General features: G+C 34.5%; 1 protein-coding gene across 1 annotated transcript in view; it reads right to left on the reverse strand.

Annotated features, from left to right (window-relative positions):
* The window catches only part of CSMD3 (CUB and Sushi multiple domains 3), a 1,234,679-nt gene that overhangs the window by 1,058,483 nt on the left and 154,417 nt on the right, over positions 1-21,779 (reverse strand). Inside the window, exon 3 of the mRNA XM_025394338.1 lies at positions 11,271-11,383. Within this exon, the coding sequence (XP_025250123.1) occupies positions 11,271-11,383 (113 nt within the window). The remainder of the gene's footprint in view (positions 1-11,270; positions 11,384-21,779) is intronic.

Raw genomic sequence — 21,779 nt, forward strand, 5'->3', positions numbered from 1 at the left:
CTGGAGGCAGAGCTTGCCATAAGCAGAGATCGTGCCACTGCACTCCACCCTGGGTGACAGAGCGAGACTCCGTCTCAAAAAAAAAAAAAAAAAATAAAAAGACAAATAGTATCAGATGCTTGCAAAGATGTGGAGAAATGGGAGCTCTTATAAGCTGTTAGTAGGAATGGGTACTAGTACAGCCGCTATAGAAAACAGTATGGAGCTTTCTTATAAAACTAAAAGTAGAATTACCATTCCAGAGAAATTCCACTACAGGGTATCTACCCAAAGAAAAATAAATCAATATATCCAAGGAATACCTGGGCCCACATGGTTACTGCAGCACTATTCACAATAGAATATATATGGAATTAACAAAAGTGTCCATCAATAGATGAACAGATAAAGAAAATAATAAAGAAAATATGCATAATGGAATTCTATGCGATCATAAACAAGAATTAAGTCATGTCGTTTGCAGCAACATTGATGAAAGTGAAGGTCATTATCTTAAGTGAAATAAGACGAGCACAAAGACAAATATTGCATCTTTTCACTTATATGTGGGATCTAACATATTTGATTAAATGAGGTAGATGGTGGGAAGATAGAAAACAGAAACTTGGAAGGGTGAATGGGGAAGAGGGGGAGGGTGAAGAGAAGTGGGTTAAAGGGTACAAGCATAAGTGAGATAGAAGGAATAAATTCAATGTTTGATAACTATGTAGGATAAATATAGTTAACGAAGTTGTATTGTACCTAGATGATAGCCACCCTAAATATCTGACTCAATCACTGCATATTATATACAAGTTGCAAGATTCCACATGAACCTCATGAATTTGTACAAATAAAAATAAAGAAAACCCAAAACTATACAAAAAGACTATACTTTTATTTATTATATAACTGTTCCTGATAATTATATTGTCTAACTGATACATGCCGAAATTATTAAGCTCATCCCAGATCTTAAGATAATCATTATAAATGATATATTAAGTAATATATATTAACATAATTACATATACATATATGTTCCTCTGTATGCGTGAAATGTATTCCAACTGTATTCCATAATACATATGGGAATATGTATTACCATATTTCCACAATAAATGATTCCTAAGATGGTAAGATATTCCATGGTAGGTTCCCATATGTTCTTTCACCTATAAAAAACGACCATACATCTTCCAAAGAAAAATGTAAAAGGATTCTATATTACAAAATAAGTTTTATTAGAAACTAGAATGCATTTAGAATATTGTTTGGCAGGTCTAGAAAGACATAAGAGCACTTCCCACCCTTTGTTCCACAGAACACATATCTCATCAATTTACCTTCATCAAATTTTGACAAATGGTTATATGACTATCAAACTTAGTATAAGTTTGTATTTTTCAAATTTATTGTTTCTCAGAAGAACTTTTTACTCATTTGGCTCTTTATAACGATAAAACATACAAAACCAAAGTTCTGTGAAACAAACTTTCGGAAATTCAAGTATATGGTAGAAATTCAGAAATTCAAGTGTATGGTAGACATAATGAGGAAAACTAGAGATATATGCAACTAGATATTAATTAGAAAATTTTTCTGCAGAAATTTAATAGTTCACAGATTTGACTGCAAGAAGTTTCAGAGGAAAGGGTCTCCAATAGATAATTAAGGGGCCTTAAACTCTATCAATATTTAAGAAACAGGAACATCAACTTCCAGAGTTTTAAAGTAAATGGGCTAAAGTAGGCTAAAATAAACTTTGAAAATGGAGAAATTCATCTGTGAAGATCACAGACTGACTTACTTTCATCAATTGTTTATTCCACATTGGAGATATTGAGTAGAACTTCATGATAGTTCTATGCCACTAATGGGAAAAATGTGGCATACGCATAGATATTATAGTCAAGCAGTCATCCATCCTTTTGGATATAATTTGATCTAATTAAAAATTCAGATATATTTTATACATGATATTATATAGGGAATGAAAAGAACCCTGAATGAAAAAATAAAATAATTAGTTTTTAGGAGTTAGGGCAAAAGCTATCTCATGAAATTTAGTCCTTTTACTACAATTGATGCTGGAATCCAAGATAATTGGAAACTATAAATATATCAAAATGGTTTGTAAAATAAATGTGTTTAATAAACATATCAATAATAAAGATTTTCTTTAATTCTTTTCAGTGGCTTTTTAAAATTAACAATCTAATAAAATTTTTACCACCTGATATGGTTTGGCTCTGTGTCCCCACACAAATCTCATCTTGTATTGTACTCCTATAATTCCGATGTATTTTGGGAGGGACCTGGTGGGAGATAATTTGAATCATGGGGACGGTTCCCCCATACTATTCCCATGGTAGTCGGTAAATTTCACGAGATCTTACGGTTTTATCAGAGGTTTCTGATTTTGTAATTTCCTCGTTTCTCTCCTGCCACTGTCATGTAAGAAGTGCCTTTTGCTTCCCGCTATGATTTGGAGACCTCCTCAGCTATGTGGAACTGTAAGTCCAATTAAACCTCCTTTTCTTCCCAGTCTTGGGTATGTCTTTATCAGCATCAAGAAAATGGACTAAGACAGTAAATTGGTACCAGTAGAGTGGGTCATTGCTGAAAAGATAACCGAAAATGTGGAAGCAACTTTGGAACTGGGTAACGGGCAGAGGCTGGGACAGTTTGGAGGTCTCAGAAGAAGACAGGAAAATGTGAGAAAGTTTGGAACATCCTGGAGATTTGTTGAATGGCTTTGACAAAAATGCTAGTAGTGATATGAATGATAAGGTCCAGGCTAAGGTGGTCTCCGATGGAGATGAGGAACTTGTTGGGAAGTGAGGCAAAGGTGACTCTTGTTATGTTGCAGGAAACAAACAAACAAACAAACAAACAAAAAAACTTGTGGCATTTTGCACCTGCCCTAGAGATGTGTGGAACTTGAGAGGGATGTTTCAGGGTATCTGGCAGAAGAAATTTCTAAGCAGCAAAGCATCCAAGAGGTGATTTGGGTGCTGGTGATTTGGGTGCTGTTAAAAGCATTCTGTTTTAAAAGGGAAACAGAACAAAAAAGTTCAGAAAATTTGCAGCCCGATGAGGCAGTCAAAAACAAAAACCCATTTTTTGAGGAGAAATTCAAGCTGGCTGCAGAAATTTGCATAAGTAACAAGGCACTTAATGTTAATCCCCAAGACAATGGGGAAAATGTCTCCAGGGCATGTTATAGGTCTTTATGGCAGCCCCTCCCATTACAGACCTGGAAGCCTAGGAGAAAAAAATGGTTTCTTGGACTGGGCCCAGGGTCCCCATGCTGTGTGCAGCCTAGGGACTTGGTGCTCCGTGTCCCAACTGCTCCAGCTGTTACTAAAAGGGGCCAAGGTACAGCTCAGGCCATGGTTTCAGAGGGTGCAAGCCCCAAACCTTGGCAGCTTCCTGGTGGTGTTGAGCCGGCGGGTGAACAGAAGCCAAGAATTAAGGTTTGGGGACCTCCACCTTTATTTCAGAAGATGTATAGAAATGCCTGGATGCACAGGCAAAAGTTTGCTGCATGGGTGGGGCCCTCATGGATAACCTCTGCTAGGGCAGTGTGAAAGGGAAATGTGGGGTTGGAGCCCCCACACAGAGTCCCTACTGGGGCACCACCTAGTGAGCTGTGAGAAGAGGGCCACCATCCTCCAGACCACAGAATGGTAGATCCACCTATAGCTTGTACCATGTGCCTGGAAAAGCTGTAGACACTCAATACCAGCCCGTGAAAGCAGCCAGGAGTGGTGCTTTACCTTGCAAAGCCACAGGGTCAGAGCTGCCCAAGACTATGGGAACCTGCCTCTTTCATCAGCTTTACCTAGATGTGAGACCTGGAGTCAAAGGAGATCATTTTGGAACTTTCAAATTTGACTGCCGCGCTGGATTTCAGACTTGCACGGGCCCTGTAACCCCTTTGTTTTGAACAATTTCTCCCATTTGGAATGGTTGTATTTTCCCAATACCTGTACCCCCATTGCATCTAGGAAATAACTAGCTTGCTTTTGATTTTATGGGCTCATAGGTGAAAGGAACTTACCTTGTTTCAGATGTGACTTTGGACTGTGGACTTCTGGGTTAATGCTGAAATGAGTTAAGACTGGGAGATGGCTGGGAAGGCAGGATAGATTTTGAAATGTAAGGACATGAGATTTGGAGAGGCAGAGGGCAGAATGATATGGTTTGTCTCTGTGTCCCCACCCAAATCTCATCTTGAATTGTACTCCCATAATTCCCATGTATTGTGGGAGGGACCCAGTGGGAGATAATTTAAATCATGGGGGCAGTTTCCCCCATACTGTTCTTGTGGTATTTAATAAGCCTTATGAGATCTGATGGTTTTATCAGGGGTTTCTGCTTTTGCAACTTCCTCATTTTTCTCTTGCCACCACCACGGAAGTGTGTTTCGCCTTCTGCCAGGATTCTGAGGTATCCCCAGCCACGTGGAACAACTGTAAGTCCAATTAAACCTCCCCTTTTTTTTTTTTCCCCCAGTCTCAGGTATGTCTTTATCAGCAGCATTAAAACGGACTGATGTAGAACCTATTCAATTACATCTAAAATATTTTATTGAAAGAATATCTGACATGGAACATATTTGTCTGGATCACAAATCTGGAACTATTTTCATTCTACTTATATATTTTAAAACATATTGAAGTAGAGAGTAGACTGATTGTTACCAGAGGCTGGGAAGGGTAGTGGGCGGAATAAACAGGGGTTGGTTCATGGGTAAAAATGTAGTTAGACAGAAGGAAAAATATTTAATGTTTAATAGCAGAATAGGGATAACATAGTTAAAAACAATTTATTGTATATAAATTCTAAAATAACTAGTGAAGTGAATTTGCAATGTTTCCAACACAAAGAGAAGATAATTATTTGAGGTGATGGATATCCCAATTACTCCTATTTGATCATTACACCTTGTATGATTATATGAAAATATCACATATACCCTATATGTATAATTATTATTATAAAAATAAAAATAAAACAAATTTTGTTTAAATAAAACATGTTCTTGATTATCTAACTTCACATTTTAAGTAGTTTCCTTTGTCTGACTAACTCTAAACATTTTAGTACATTAAAAAAACAAAACCTCAACTCTAATAAAATTAGCAGGATGATGTACTATAGGGTCCCCCGGATATCCATGACTTTGCTTTTTGTGATTTCAGTTACCATTGATCAACCATGGTCAGAAAATATTAATTTAAAAATTCCAGAAATAAACAATTCATAGGTTTAAACTACAGGTCATTCTAAGCAGCATGATAAAAATCAATGAGCACTGTATCCTGTTCTGCCCCACCCATTCCTTTGCCAAGAATATCTATGCTGTATATGCTACCTGCCTATTAGATACTTAGTAGTGGTCTCAGTCATCAGATTGAAAAAAAACATACTACTGTATAAATGGTTTGGCACAATCCACAATTTCAGGCATCCATTGAAGGTCTTGGAATGTACCCCTCACAGATAAAGGACAGTGAGACTATTCTACTGTCAATGAGTATTTAAGAAATATAGCCTACCCTGATATAATGGATCTCACTTGTAGTATTTTCTGATATCCAACAGAATTTCACTGAACTATTATATTGTATTATAAATTGATTTATCTTTTGTATTTGGGATAAACTATCAGGTATAGCTAATACAGAGAAATATTTCTACTTAGAAATATTCATAATGATGTTTTATATTTTAACTGAATTATTTTCCTATCTTATAAATTGGTAGCAATTGCTGAAAGCTAAATAAAATTTAAGAATAAGTAAAAGTTACAGGTTGTTGAAACTTGAGAAGCAAAAGAAATAATAAAAAATGTGAAGAATTTAATAGCGATCATTATTAAATATTTTTGTAATTTGAGAAAATAAAAGTATAATTTACTTTTCTAAATAAAGCATAAAATTTTTCTATTTTGAAAATCATCATTTCAATATAAAAATTTCAAATATATAGGATGATTTCAAGCACACAGAATTGCTAAATTATTAACATATTGACTTTTTTGCTATTAATGGATACTATATGGAATTTAAGATGAAATATTTGTCTGAAGAATATAAATTTAATGTATCAAGGGATATAGAAAATTAATTTTAAACAATATTTTAAATTGCTCTGCACTCTTTTTTTTTTTTTTTTTTTTTGAGACGGAGTCTCGCGCTGTCGCCCAGGCTGGAGTGCAGTGGCCGGATCTCAGCTCACTGCAAGCTCCGCCTCCCGGGTTCACGCCATTCTCCGGCCTCAGCCTCCCGAGTAGCTGGGACTACAGGCGCTGCCACCTCGCCCGGCTATTTTTTGTATTTCTTAGTAGAGACGGGGTTTCACCGTGTTAGCCAGGATGGTCTCGATCTCCTGACCTCGTGATCCGCCCATCTCGGCCTCCCAAAGTGCTGGGATTACAGGCTTGAGCCACCGCGCCCGGCCTGCTCTGCACTCTTGTATGAAAGTAGAGACTATATAACTCATTCTGGATAATTTAGAAATACTAAAGGAAAAGGCGAGAACTGGTTCATGGACCAATGTGCTTTGGTGAACAATTTCTTACTTGTCCACGATGAAGTATAGAAATCAAGAGTAAGCATTTAAGCACTTTCAAGCAAATTGACATCAGTGCAAAATTTCCGTGCATTAGTTTATATTTTACAAAGTATTGGTGTGCAATTAGAGATACCAATTGGTCTTTCATCATAGACAGTTTGAAAAATGTAGAGAGTGAATAAGTAGAACTACTTTACCTTCGCCTGTGCAAGTTAAATCAATTTCAATATGCTCAATTGTCTTGAAGGATCTCATAGTAGTTACAGCACATTACCTTAACTGAGAATAATGTGTTTGTTCATTAGCTTGATGACCTTTACTCACCTAATAATGATTTTTAAAGAAATATATTTGTAACATTAAGTCATTAATCACATTCAGCTACACACACACTCACACAGAGAGAGAGAAAGAAAAAAAGAAGGAAAGAAGAAAGGAGGGAAGGAAAGAAGGAAGGAAGGAAGGAAGGAAGGAAGGAAGGAAGGAAGGAAGGAAGGAAGGAAGGAAGGAAGGAAGGAAGGAANAAGAAGAGGGAAGGAAGGAAGGAAGGAAGGAAGGAAGGAAGGAAGGAAGGAAGGAACGGAGGGAGGGAGGGAGGGAGGGAAGGAGGGAGGAAGGGAGGGAAGGAGGGAGGGAGGGAGGGACCGAGGGAATGCGTGATGACTTCAATAGCTCTTGCTAAAAGAACAGACCATAAAAGTGAATAGCCTTTTCAAAAAAACATATTAACTCCATTATAGAAATTTATACAAATATATTGTATGTCCCCATAGAACTGAAAGGCTTATGAATAAAGTACTCTTTTAATCACCATCATGATATTATCAATATTGTAATTCATAAGTATAGATTGTTTGTTATGTTAGATCCTATTCTAGGCACTCTCTATATATTATTTTATTCCTCACAACACTATGAAGTAGGGAGAATTATTACCTCAATTTTACAGATGAAGATAATGAGGTTTAGATACATTAAGTATCTTCTCCAGAATAATTCTCTTTGCAGTATACCAATTGAATAAATATCTTTCTTAGTTTTTATTATACACCAGATTAGTTTGGTCTGGTTTAGTCCTTTTTCCAGGGAGAGAAAGATAGAATTTACAATCTCAGTAGGCATCAAAATCAGTGAATCTCTTACTACAGTGCACATTCCAGGGCTCTACGGCAGAGTCTGACTCAGAATATGTAAGTGGGGCCAAGAATTCTAGATTTTAATACAGTCTCCATATAAAACTGATGCATGTGCTCAGTGTTGACAGTTTGATCAATGAATAACGTTAGTAATCAATACAGGTCTCATAAGTACTATTACACAAGGACAAAGTCTTAGCAAAGTTTTTTAAAAATAGTTAATGATTATATACAGGAGGATGAACTAAAAATAAATGAAATTTAGACATTAGGATTATCTTGAAAAATATTTTTAAAAATACAGGTAAGAGGCCAGGAGCAGTGGCTCATGCTTGTAACCCCAGTGCTTTGAGAGACAGAGGCAGGAAAATGGCTGGAAGCCAGGGTTCAGGACAAGTCAGGGCAACATAGTGAGACTCCTATCTCAAAAATATTAAAATCATATTAAATTTAAAAATACAGACATCATACTTGAGAAGATATCCAGGTTAGTAGATCTATTTTACTGTATCATGCACAGGGCCAGAGTTGTAGTTTGAGGTAATTGCGGAACAAAAAACTGGATCCAAATGCAGGGGAGTGGGAGACAGATTTTGTAATTCCAAGATAAGATTTCTGAGCTTCACAATATGCCAGTTGGCCCTGGCAGTATCATTGGCTACAGTTAAATATAGAAATCCTAGCAGCTACTCCCTCTGGATCATGTTATATAGCCTTAAGCATGCAATCGTAGGCCAAATAATGCCCCTCTACCTCCCCAAAAATATATCTCTGGAACTTGCACACATGTCATGTTACACGGCCAAAATGCCTTTGAAGATATGATTTAGGTTGACTTTATGATGCGGAGATTAGCATTCATTATCCAGATGGGGCCATACCAATCACACGGACTTTAAAAGCTGAGAAATTTCTTCACCTAGAGTATAAGATGTGTGGAGGGAGAAAAGTAGCAGACAGATGCATCAAAGGGGAAATCAGAGATTCCCAAGGTGAGGAGGATTCTTTTTACCAGTTGCTGGCTCTAAGGTATGAGACCTCTACATGGAGAGGAGAGAAAGCCTTAGGAGCTATGGGCAACCACCAGCTGACAGCCAGAAGGAAACAGGTATCATGGTCCTGCAACCTTGAGGAACTGGATCTTGCTAACAACCAGAATAAGCCAGGAAGTAGATTTTTCCCAAAACCTTTGGATACAAACCCAGCCCACTGAAATTTTTATTTTAGCCTTGTGGAACTCTGAGCAGAGAAACCAGCAAAGAACACCAGGACTTTTCACTTATAAAACTGAGATAATATTTTTTTATTCTTTTAAGATGTTAAGTTGAAAACTAATATCCATTGAACAAGATACTCATTGTGAATCAATACCTGAAGATTCTACAGCATGATAACCAATCCTTCAGTACTAACTGAATGTCAAGTATCCTATATTTTAAGTCAGCACATGCCAAACATACATTCAAATGTCAAAAATATATGAATCTATTTTCCTTTAAGCAAAAAAGATGGATAGAAATTTAATGTGGTATATGAAGAAACAATTGGGAGCTATGAAAATATTTTTTAGTATGAATTCATGAAACCTGACAGCTAAACCAAAAAACATGCCAACCTCATAATTCACAAGTACATTTTCAATATACTTAGTACTTCCTGAAAGATGGAACTATTCTAAAAATATCTTTATATTTTGATGAACAGAATACAGGTTTTTCTATTAAGAGCCCTTAGTACAAAATAATTGCATTACTAACTTCTTCTTCAGCATTGCCAAAATTATACCTTAAAATTAAACCTTTGTGGTTATAGTGTTTTAAACTATGAATTAAGTTGCCAAGATAAAAAATATTCAACTATTGTGAGAGCTCCTTAGAAAAATAACGATTATTACTATCACCATGGAGGAAATTAAGTCTTGGAATTTATCCTCCCTTGCTAGACAAAAGACAGTTCAGAAAAGTATTAGGTAGAAAATAATGTTCAAAACTGCTGCTATCCGACATTATTTAGGATATAAAACAGAGAAAGGATTTCTACTAAATTATTAGCCAGAGGATATTTTTTTCTAGTGAGAAATACTGTACTAGAATTAGTGTTTAGTTTAAAACATTCCCCTACATGCAAAATGTTAACATTTATACGGAAACAATTCTATTTAATACACGATTATCTTCTAGTGTTCTCCTTAAACACATTATATTTTGAATTATTTTATGGTTTAGAAATTAGCTGCCCTTGCTATGGTATTTATATATTTCTTTATGATAATGTTAGACCTGATGTGGTAAATTCTGTAATATGGTCCTGGGGTGATGAAATCTGATACACTATCCCTATGGGGAAGAAAAGGACTCTTTCCTAAACCAGATGGAAATTTTATTGTCAAATTACATAGATAAGAAATGATAAGTCCATGATTTCTATCTGAAACCTTCAAGAACAAATTATTTTTGCCATCAGAATTATTTTAGCTAGCACATTTTTTAAAAAGCAAAACATGTAGATTCTGTGCCTTTAAACACTCTGAGGCCGGGTGCGGTGGCTCACACATGTAATCCCAACACTTTGGGAGGCCGAAGCGGGTGGATCACCTGAGGTCAGGAGTTCCAGACCAGCCTGGCCAACATGGTGAAACCCCATCTCTACTAAAAATACAAAAATTAGCCAGGCGTGGTGGCACGCACCTGTAATCCCAGCTACTCAGGAAGCTGAGGGAGGAGAATTGCTTGAACCCAGGAGGCGGAGGTTGCAGTGAGTCAATGAACTGTGATCATACCACTGCACTCCAGCCTGGGCAACAGAGGGAGACTCTGGCTCAAAAAAAAAAAACAAAACAAAAACAAAAACAAAAAAGCAAACAAACAAACAAAACACAACAACAACAAAAAACACTCTTAGTAGAGCCCAGGCACCATCCCATTATCAAATGATATTTTCCTAGTGATATATATGAATATTCACACTAAGTGCGATAAATAAAGATCATAAATGTCCTCTATTCATGTGGCATCAGGTTTTGATGCCAAATGAGTTTTTACCAAACTTCTAGGAAAAAGAAAAACACAACCTTCAGTTTTGAGAAATATTTAGTTGTCTTCTTCCTGGTTTAAGGGATTATTGATCTTATCCTGGAAAGGCTGTTTCAGGAGTAGATGTCAACTTTTGTCTCTTTCTGAACTTTTTCTCTTGACTCTAACTTTCAGAGAAGACAGATTACTAGTTTACTTTCTGGTAGAGCGGCACAGCAAAAGGGACTCTAGGGTAGGGTCTACGGTGCCTGACACAAAAATCAGGTCTAGTATCCTATTACTCTCATATTTAATTCCGTTTTGTTAATTCCTAACCCTGTAGCAATTTAATGGTCTCACATAGTGATACGAAATATTAAAGTCCACTAACTATAGCATTTTACTATACATTAATGATTAATAACAAGATAAATTGCAGGACAAGATTTGAGATAACATGATGTGTTATATCTCTCAATGTTGATTCTTCTTTCCTACTTGAAAAATTCTGTTTGATTACATTAAGGGCAGTGTTTTGTTTGCCACTACAATCACTTACCTTCATAATATACTTTAAACCCGTGAGCGCTAACTGCAAAATCACTGGTCAAACGTAGTGAGAACACAGATTTGGTACTTGTCACTGGAGGTGGCAGATGGAATCCTGTTAACCTAAAACAAAGTGGAATTAATTGTTAGAGACATAATCATTTTATCTAAGAGATTTTAAGAAGGATTAAAAGTCATATTAAAAAAAACAGATTATCTCCTAGAATTTCGAGAAATTCCTAGAATTTCCTAGAATCTCCTAGAATTTCCAAGGTCTAGCCAACACCTTGATTTCAGCCCAGTTAAACTCATTTTGGACTTCAGCACTTCAGACTGCAAAATAATACATTTGTGTTGTTTAAGCCACTAAGTTTGTGGCAATTTCTTGCAGCAGGAAAGGACAACTGATATACAATTCTTTTCTGGGTTTTGGAATATACATTTTTAAAAATATCGAAATAGATATTAATGTATTCTATAATTGAATATGGAAGTCCTGTGAAACCTAGTGACTACTCTAAGTTACTAAGACTGCTATTGATATTATATAAAATGAGTATACTCAGAACCTATTAAGGCAATATTTATGTAATTATGACTAAAAATCTATGAAGAGATAATATAGTATGAGATATTATATATAGTATAATATGAAATTACATCCTTACATTAGAAGATACAAGAGACCAAGAAGAATTAGACAACTTGATCAAGTTCACAGAAGAGCCAGGTCTAAGACTACAACTATCTTATTGCCTCCTATTATCAAGTAAACACCCTGTTTGGCATCTGATTGTCTTTGAGACATTAATAAAATAGAAACAATAAATATTTGAACCATTAATGTACACATAAACATAAAAAATTATTTTGTATAAAATTTCAAATTTGTATTCATCAGTTGTATTAATCTAATATTTGAAGCAATATTTAAAACACTTTTATCATTAAGTTATTCAAATTAATAGAGAAGAACATTGTGAAGAATTGTTCACTTTTAGCAAAAGCTCGGTTTCTGTATTTATGTTTAAATAATCAGCATGTAGTGGCATGTTGTGTAATGGGAGATTTTTTTTTTTATTTTAATCAATGGGAGAATAAGATGTATTTTTTTAAAGTGATTTTCATATAATAGCTGTATCATTATGAGGATTTGAGGTAACTTGTTTTACTCCTTCTTGTAATACGTTGTATAATTGATTTAAAAATAAACTCAGTTATGAATCCAATTAGTTTTTTCTTTAGAAGACTTCATTTTGTAATTTCATATTTATGTGTGTAGTTATTAAACATCTTTTTCTCCTTTGGATACAGTGCTTCAAGATGTCAATGTTTTTTTCTGCATCTGTTGAGATGATCATGTGATTTCTGTTTTTAATTTTGTTTATGTGGTATATCGCATTTACTGACTTGCATATGTTAAACCATCCCTGCATCTCTGGTATCAAACCCACTTGATCATGGTGGGTTATCTTTTTGGTATGTTGTTGGAGTTGGTTAGCTAGTATTTTGTTAATGATTTTAGCACCTATGTTAATCAAGGATATCGGTCTGTAGTTTTCTTTTTGGTTATGTCCTTTCCTGATTTTGGTATTAGGTTGATGCTGGCTTCATAGAATGAATTATGGAGAGTTCTTCTTTCTCTGTCTTGTGGAACAGTGTCAAAAGGATTGGTACCAGTTCTTTGAATGTCTGTTAGTATTCTGCTGTGAATCTGTCTGGTCCTGGACTTTTTTTCATTGGTAATTTTTAAATTACCATTTCAATCTTCCTACTTGTTATTGGTCTGTTCAGGGTGTCTAATTCTTCCTGATTTGAGCTAGGAGGGTTGTATTTTTTAGGAATTTAATCCGTCTCTTCTAGGTTTTCTAGTTTATGTGTGTAGAAGTGTTCACAGTAGCCTTGAATAATCTTTTGCATTTTGACTGTGTCAGCTGTAATGTCTTCTGTTTCATTTCTTAGTGAGATTATTTGGATTTTCTCTCTTCTTTTCTTGGTTAATCTTGTGAATGGTCTCTCCATTTTATTTATCCTTTTGAAGAACCAGCTTTCTGTTTATTTTATCTTTTGTAATTTTTTTTTTGTTTGTTTCAATTTCAGTTGGTTCTGCTCTGTTCTTGGTTATTTCCATTCTTCTAGTGGCTTTCAGTTTGGTTTGTTCCGGTTTCTCTAGTTCCTTGAGGTGTGACCTTAGAATGTCGGTTTGTGCTCTTTCAGTCTTTTTGATGTAGGCACTTAGGGCTATGAACTTTCCTCTTAGGAATGCCTTTGCTGTATCACAGAGGTTTTGATACGTTGTATCATTGTCATTCAGTTAGAAGAATTTTTAAATTTCCATCTTGATTACGCTTTTGACTCAATGCTCATTCAGGAGCTGGTTATTTAAATTCCATGTATTTGCATGGTATTGAGGGTTCCTTCTGGAGTTGATTTCCAGTTTTATTCCACTGTGGTCTGAAAGAGTGCTTGATATAATTTCATTTTTTTAATTTATTGAGGCTTATTTTTGGCCTATCATGTGGTCTATCTTGTAGAAAGTTTCATGCACTGCTTAATAGAATGTGTATTCTGTGGTTGTTGGATAAAATATGCTGGATATCTATCTGTTAAGTCAGTTTGCTGCAAGGTAAAGTTTAAATCCATTGTTTCTTTGTTGATTTTCTGTCTTGATGACCTGTCTAGTACTGTCAGTGGAGTACTGAAGTCCCCCACTATTATTGTGTTGCTGTCTATATCATTTATTAAGTCTATTAGTAATTGTTTTATAATTTTGGGACCTCCAGTGTTGGTGCATGTATGCTTAGGATTGTGATATTTTCCTGTCGGACAAGGCATTTTACCATCATGTAATGTCCCTCTTTGTCTCTTTTAACTGCTGTTGCTTTAAAGTTGGTTTTCTCTAAGAACAGCTACCTTTGCTTGCTTTTGGTGTCCATTTGTATGAAATGTCTTTTTCCACCCTTTTACTTTAGTTTATGTGAGTCCTTATGTGTTAAGTGAGTCTCCTGAAGGTAGCGGATAGTTGGTTGGTGAGTTCTTACCCATTCTGTAATTCTGTATCTTCTAAGTGGAGCATTTAGGCCATTTACATTCAGTGTTAGTATTGAAATATGAGGTACCCTTGCATACATCATGCACTTTGTTGCCTGTGTACTTTGTTTTTTGTTTTTGTTTTTTAAATTGAATTTTTGTTTTATAGGTCCTGTGTGATTTATGCTTTAAAGAGGTTCTGTTTGGTGTGTTTCCAGGATTTGTTTCCAGATTTACAGCTCCTTTTTAGCAGTTCTTGTAGTGGTGACTTGGTAATGTCAAATTCTCTCAGCATTTGTTTGTCTAAAAAAGACTATATCTTTTCTTCATATATGATGCTTAGTTTCGCTGGAAACAAAATTCTTGGCTGATAATTGTTTTGTTTGAGGAGGCTGAAGATAGGGCCCCAATTCCTTCTAGCTTGAAGGGTTTCTGCTGAGAAATCTGCTGTTAATCTGATAGGTTCTCCTTTATATCTTAATATAATAAAAGGCATCTATGACAAACCCATAGCCAACATAATACTGAATGGGTAAAAGTTGAAAACATTCCCTCTGAGAACTGGAACAAGACAAGGATGCGTATTCTCACCACTCCCCTTCGATATAGTACTGGAATTCCTAGCCAAAGCAATTAAACAAGAGAAAGAAATAAAGGACATCCAAATTAGTAAAGAGGAAGTCAAGCTGTCACAGTTTGCTAATGATATGATCGTTTACCTTGAAAACCCGTAAGGACTCCTCCAGAAAGCTCCTAGAACTGATAAAAGAATTCAGCAAAGTTTCCAGATACAAGATTAATGTACACAAATCAGTAGCTCTTCTATACACCAACAGTGACCAAGTGGAGAATTAAATCAAGAACTCCACCCCTTTTACGATCACTACAAAAACAAAACAAAACAAAACAAAAATAGAATACTTTGGAATAAACCTAAACTAGGAGTGAAAAGACCTCTGCAAGGAAAAGTACAAAACACTGCTGAAAGAAATCATAGATGACATGAACAAATGGAATCATATAACATGCTCATGAATGAGGAGAATCAATCTTTTGAAAATGACCATACTGCCAAAAGCAATCTACAAATTCAACGCAATCTCCATCAAAATACCAACATCACTCTTCACAGAATTAGAAAAAACAATTCTAAAATTCATATAGAACCAAGAAAGAGCCTGCATAACCAAAGCAAGACTAAGCAAAAGGAACAAACCTGGAGGCATCACATTACCTGATTTTAAACTATACTATAAGGCCATAGTCACCAAAATAGTGTGGTGCTAACATAAAAATAGGCACATAGACCAATGGAACAGAATAGAGAACCCAGAAATAAACCCAAATACAGCCAACTGATCTTTGACAAATCAAACAAAAACATAAACTGGGGAAAGGACACCATTTTCAACAAATAGTGCTGAGATAATTAGCTAGCCATATGAAGAAGAATGAAACTGGATCCCCACTTCTCACCTTACAAAAAAACAACTCAAGATGGATTAAAGACATAAATCTAAGACATGAACTATAAAAATTCTAGAAGATAACACTGGAACAACTCTTGTAGACATTGGCTTAGGCAAGGATTTTGTGACCAAGAATCCGAAAGCAAATGCAATAAAAACAAATATAAATAGCTTGGACCCAATTAAACTACAGAGCTTTTGCACAGTAAAAGGAACATTCACCAGGGTAAACAGACAGTCCACAGACTGTGAGAAAATCTTCACAATCTTTACAAAATCTGACAAAGGACTAATATCCAGAATCTACAACAAACTCAAATCAGTAAGAAAAATGTAACAATTCTATCAAAAAGTGGGCTAAGTAAATGAATAGACAATTCTCAAAAAAGAAGATGCACAAATGGTAGCAAACAGGTGAAAAAATGCTCAACATCACTAATGATGAGGGAAATGCAAATCAAAACTACAATGCGATACCATCTTACTCCTACAAGAATAGTCATAATCAAAAAATAAAAAAAAAAATAGGTGTTTGTGTGGATACAGTGATCAGGGAACACATCTACACTGCTGGTGGGAATGTAATCTATTACAACCACCATGGAAAGCAGTGTGGAGATTCCTTAAAGAACTAAAAGTAGAACTGCCATTTGATCCAGCAATCTCACCCCTGTGTACCTACCCAGAGGAAATCAAGTCATTATTTGAAAAGATACTTGTACATGCATGTTTATAGCAGCACAATTCACAATTGTAAAATCATGGAATCAACACACATGTCCATCAATCAATGAGTGGATAAAGAAACTGTGATACACATTTGTCATATAAATATGATGGAATACTACTCAGCCATAAAAAGGAATGAATTAACAGCATTTGCAGTGACCTGGATGAGACTGGAGACTATTATTCTAAGTGAAGTAAGTCAGGAACGGAAAACCAAACATCATATATTCTCACCAATAAGTGGGAACTAAGCTATGAGGACCAAAATGTTTAAGAATGATACAATGAACTTTGGGGACTTGAGGGAAAGAGAGAGGGGTATGTGGGATAAAAGACTACAGATATGGTGCAGTGTATACTGTTCAGGTGATGGGTACACCAAAAATCTCACAAATCACTGCTAAAGAACTTACTCATGTAACCAAATACCACCTGTACCCTAATATATATGGAAAAAAAATATGTCAGTGTTTGGGACTTGGAGTCTAAAACCAGTGCTTCTGTCAATGTATATCATGGAGGAGGCCCTCAGTAAGTACTTATTAATTTAATGGATTGAAATGGTAGGAGATTATCGATGCCATCTTAACAATGTCTTATTCACTCTAAGAATTGTGTTATTGAAACATCATAAGAATGTAAATTTAAATCCAGTTATTAAGAAAATTCTTATAGCTTAAGTAGAGACTCTTGTTCAGAGAAAGTAAGTTTTCCCCATGTTATCCTCAAAAGCTTAGGATATATCATATATCTCATACACATTTATTTGAAATATCTTTCCAGGCACAACTGTATAGTTATTTTAAGGTAAATCTAATATGATTTGTATTTTTAAAATGTGAGTTATAAATTTATAGTATTTAAATATATTGTTTTCACCTGGACTTAACATGTTCTCTAGGTAATTTAAAAGCATACTATTTTATAGATAAGTATAATATTTTTCCATGTAATTATTTGTACTGTTTTTGATATTTGTAAAATTTAGTTTTTTGCATATATTGCTCGTTACTACATTATCAGTTATATTCCCTTCACATCGATGCATGATGAAACTGCATAGTGAATGACATTTTATGTTTCTTTGAAAATTGTACCACAGTCCAGCTGTATTTTCTTTGACTCACAGTTGAAGAAATCACAGCTCAGTATAAGTAAATCGTTTACTTATAAGTAAACAATTAGTAAGTAAATTGTTTAAATTCATGCAGGTGGTAGGCAGGTAGTGGAGCAAAGATAAAAACCTGTATCTTCAGGCCCCAATCCACTAGGACTTTCCCATAAGAGAAATGCTTTTTTTCTATGAAGCCAGAATAAAATTTTAATCAATTTTTGTTTTTGCACAATGCCCATGTAGGTTTCTTAACAAGTATTTTGAATGGAACAAGAACATATTTCACCCACATCACAACTTTAAGTAGTTGTGGGTAGTAAGAATGATTATGAAGTCATTGAATTAAAGGTGAGTAAGGCAATGGGGAGCCATTGCTGATTGTAGTTGGTGACATCTTTATAGCAAAAACTGCAGTGGTTAGCAAAGATATTTCCCTACTGGGAAAACTAAATTAGTAAACAAATATATAAGACAAACATCCTAGAATCATCCAATATAAATTTCATTCAGATATTATTTTTAGTAGGTCAAAAACTGACAGTGACCAATAAAGTATTAAACTGAATTCGTTCTGCTTATTAGTGAATATTTTGTCACATCCTGACAATAACTATGTTCTCTCACCCTAAATTTGTCTTTCAAAAATGCATATAAACTCTTATTAATGAATAATTATTTCATTTTAATACATTTTGTTTCATGAAAATTCCACAGCATTTCTTCTATTTTTTTTTTTTTTTAACATTTCAACTGTTATTTGGTGAATATTTTGTCATGGACCAGGACCTGTCTATGGCAATTTTTTAAGTACATTTTCTCATCTGACAGCATGGTGCAATGTATTTGCTAGTATTTTTTTTTTTTCATTTTAAATGTAATGGTTTCTCATTGAAAATCTCTATTCTTACTTGTCCTTACTCCCACATACATCTCCAATCACATCTGAGCATTTTATGTTTTACTAGACAAGAGACTCATCAGAGGTTTTTGTTACTTGTTTGAGAAATCATGCACTTAGAACATGTGATCCTGTCTCTTCTTATATTCCCTTTTGGATGAAAACATTCTTGAAATATTTCCTCTGTAAAACCTTAGAAATGATAATGATGTTTTATGCTGAAATGAGTAACTAGTCACAAGGAGAATTAAACAATTAACTTACAACTTTCTATCAACAAGTAATATGAAAAGTACTAAAGTAATTATTTCGCAATTAATGAGAAATTGATAGAAATTTACATTGCAAGCAAGCCATTTAAAATGTCAATGCACATGTTTTTTAAATAACAGATTGTACATATAGAATATTTTGCAATTAATGAGGATCAACGTACTGCATTTCAACTTAATGTGATGGGAATTCTCAAAGCATCAAAGTTGTTAGATAAGAATGATACCTGTCTCACTCTCTAACTATGTTTATTATGTTTTAACTGTAAGATTTTATTATTTTGGGGAGAGTTGAGAAGAATGACTGCATGTATACAATCTCTAGGAATGTAAAAAAAAGACTCTAAATATCTATTTAAATGTAATGTGTATAATAGCTGATAACAATATTAAAATGTTCTTTAAAGAATGGATGCAACAGACATCATTTTAAGTTAAGAGGTTATTAGTATATTGCTGCTTATAATAAGATAGAAGCAAAACAGACAGGGATGTAAAAGGAAAGAGAGGAAGGGAGAGAAAGGGAAGTAGGAGGAAAGGAGAGAGGGTGAAGAGTAACGAATGACTGATGGAGAGAGAAAGAGGAAGAGGAGAGAGGGAAAGAGAGATTTATTTAAAAACAAAAGTGGTACTATTACAAACTCCTAGGATTTTGTGAATGTTAAGTAAGGTAATTCATGTGAAATGGTCTAGTGTATTTTTTGGATAACAAATTGTCATTAAATACTAGTCTCTTTAGTGATGTGACTCAAACTCCATTTCCCTTTTTGCTGCACTCTATCCTGCTACTGCTAAGATATATTACATAATACCACCAGCATAAGCACAGTGATTTCACATTACTCACAGTAAGACTTTTGGATATGAATTATCTTATAATTTTTCTTTGGTTCGACAGTTCTTAAAAATGATCCAAGGATATACAGAGAATTCTCTGCTGAAACAAACTATTAGCTTATTTAATGTCACAATGAACAAGAAAACCACAGGAACAAGCTGATATTTAAAGTAATGGCTGTTCTGTTAAAATAAATCATGCATATGCTATTGATATTGGAGTACACGAAGCACGGCACAATAATTCATGGTTATGTCAAGATGTCACTGGCAGTAATATTAAAGAAAAATATGGCTGTGACAACATTTGAATAATTATATCATTTGTTGTGAGTAAATGAGCTGAAGCTTCTATGAAATATAAAATTCCAGAAAGAAACATGTGTGAGAAAGGCAAATTCACCATGCTGGGAACATATGCTGGGTATAGATGTAAATATTTGTCAATGAGGCATTTCCATAAGATTTGGAATGTGAATAAAAGTGTAAGCCATTATCATGTCATGGCAGGTAGATACAGGGACTTCAGAAAGTTTTAGAGGTGAGGTTTATGCATTGACTTAACAGAATTCTTATTAAAAACAACCATTTGATTTTGCAAACAACTGAGCTTATCACTGGTATTTCCCTGCAATTTTGCAAATTCTCGATTTCCTGAAAGTTAGCAAAGGCTATCCTTGACCATCATAAGCCAGCTTTAAACCTAGAATTCTTGTTATTAAAAGAATTCCTGCTTGAAATATTTCATTTTTTTTCTGAATGCTGAGAAATGCAAAAAGGCCACCAGCCTGTTAAGGAAATTTTCCTCTCCAAATAATTTCAAAGTAGGTTATTTTCTAGTAAATTATTTTCACCTTTTTTGTCACAGACGTGTTCCTTTGATTTCTAGCACAAGTTACAGTAATATGCAAATAATTCTTAGATAAGATGATATTGACAGTATATTCTTAACTATTTGTGTGAAACAGTGCATGATTTTGATTATTCTACCTTTTGGCATTTTTTCCTCTATCTAAATAAAAATGATGCCTGATATTTAAAGTAGAAAAATAAATTACTATCTACTAGAGAAAACTCTTTCTTCCTTCAAAAATGGATATTGATAAAAATGTAGATATTCTCAACTCACTATGTTTAAAGATACCATGTTTCCATAAAATTTGTTTTACCAATGACTTTAGAGTTTGATCTTCAGGATCAACATTTTCTCCAGAACCCATGAAATATACTACTAAAATTTTTCTTCAAAAGTCAACCTTTCCGATTTGTTCTCTTTCTGCTGCAAATACTTCAAAGCTTCTATAATGTCACTCTTCTCATTTTCTCCCTTGAATCACTGATCTTTAAGGCTATACATGACTCTAATTCCAAAGGCCATCTTGAATCATTGAGAAAACTAGAAATACAGGAAAATTATGTTGAGCAATTAATCAATTTAAGTATATTTTACAGTGTCCCCACTTTGTATAAACTCCTGCAAATATTAATTAATATATTTTTCTAAGGTTTCTAAGAAGCAGTTGACTGTAGTGACTATAAGCTTGTATTTTAGAATATACAATTGAAAAAAATATTAATTCTGCTGCTTATTAGCAGTGTAATATTGGACAAATTACTTTATTCCAAAAAACTAGGGATAAGATGAGGTAAATACTAGCAATTATCCCATTGTTATGTTGGCAAATTTAATTGGGATAATGCTTGTAAAAGCTTACCACAGTTGCTGGAGTATGTGGAATATTATTTTTACCATAATTATTTTGAAGATGAACCCACCCAAGGTTCATCTAATTATAAAATAAACAAACAAACAAACAAACAAACAAAAAACTCATTCAGTGATAACTCTGGAGCTGGACTACCTGGAGTAAATCTCAGTGATTCCATTTATTGTTGTGTGACATTGGGCAGGTTTCCTGCCTCTCCTGGTTCCTCACTGGCAAAATGTAGATGAAAATAGTACTTCCCCCTTAAATCCCTGTCAAGTTTAAATAAGTTAACACAAGCACATCACTTAGAACAATGCCAAGCATTTAGCAAACTACCTACTCTTGAGAAAGATGACAGACCTGAGAATTAGATAAGTCTTTTACACACCACTCAGAGTTTTCTTCTTGAAGCACCAAATTACTGCTAGTTATAACAAACTTGGAGTATTTGGGATAAATAT

This window comes from Theropithecus gelada, chromosome 8 (genome assembly GCF_003255815.1).
Source record: "Theropithecus gelada isolate Dixy chromosome 8, Tgel_1.0, whole genome shotgun sequence".
In the NCBI taxonomy this organism is placed as follows: Eukaryota; Metazoa; Chordata; class Mammalia; order Primates; family Cercopithecidae; genus Theropithecus; species Theropithecus gelada.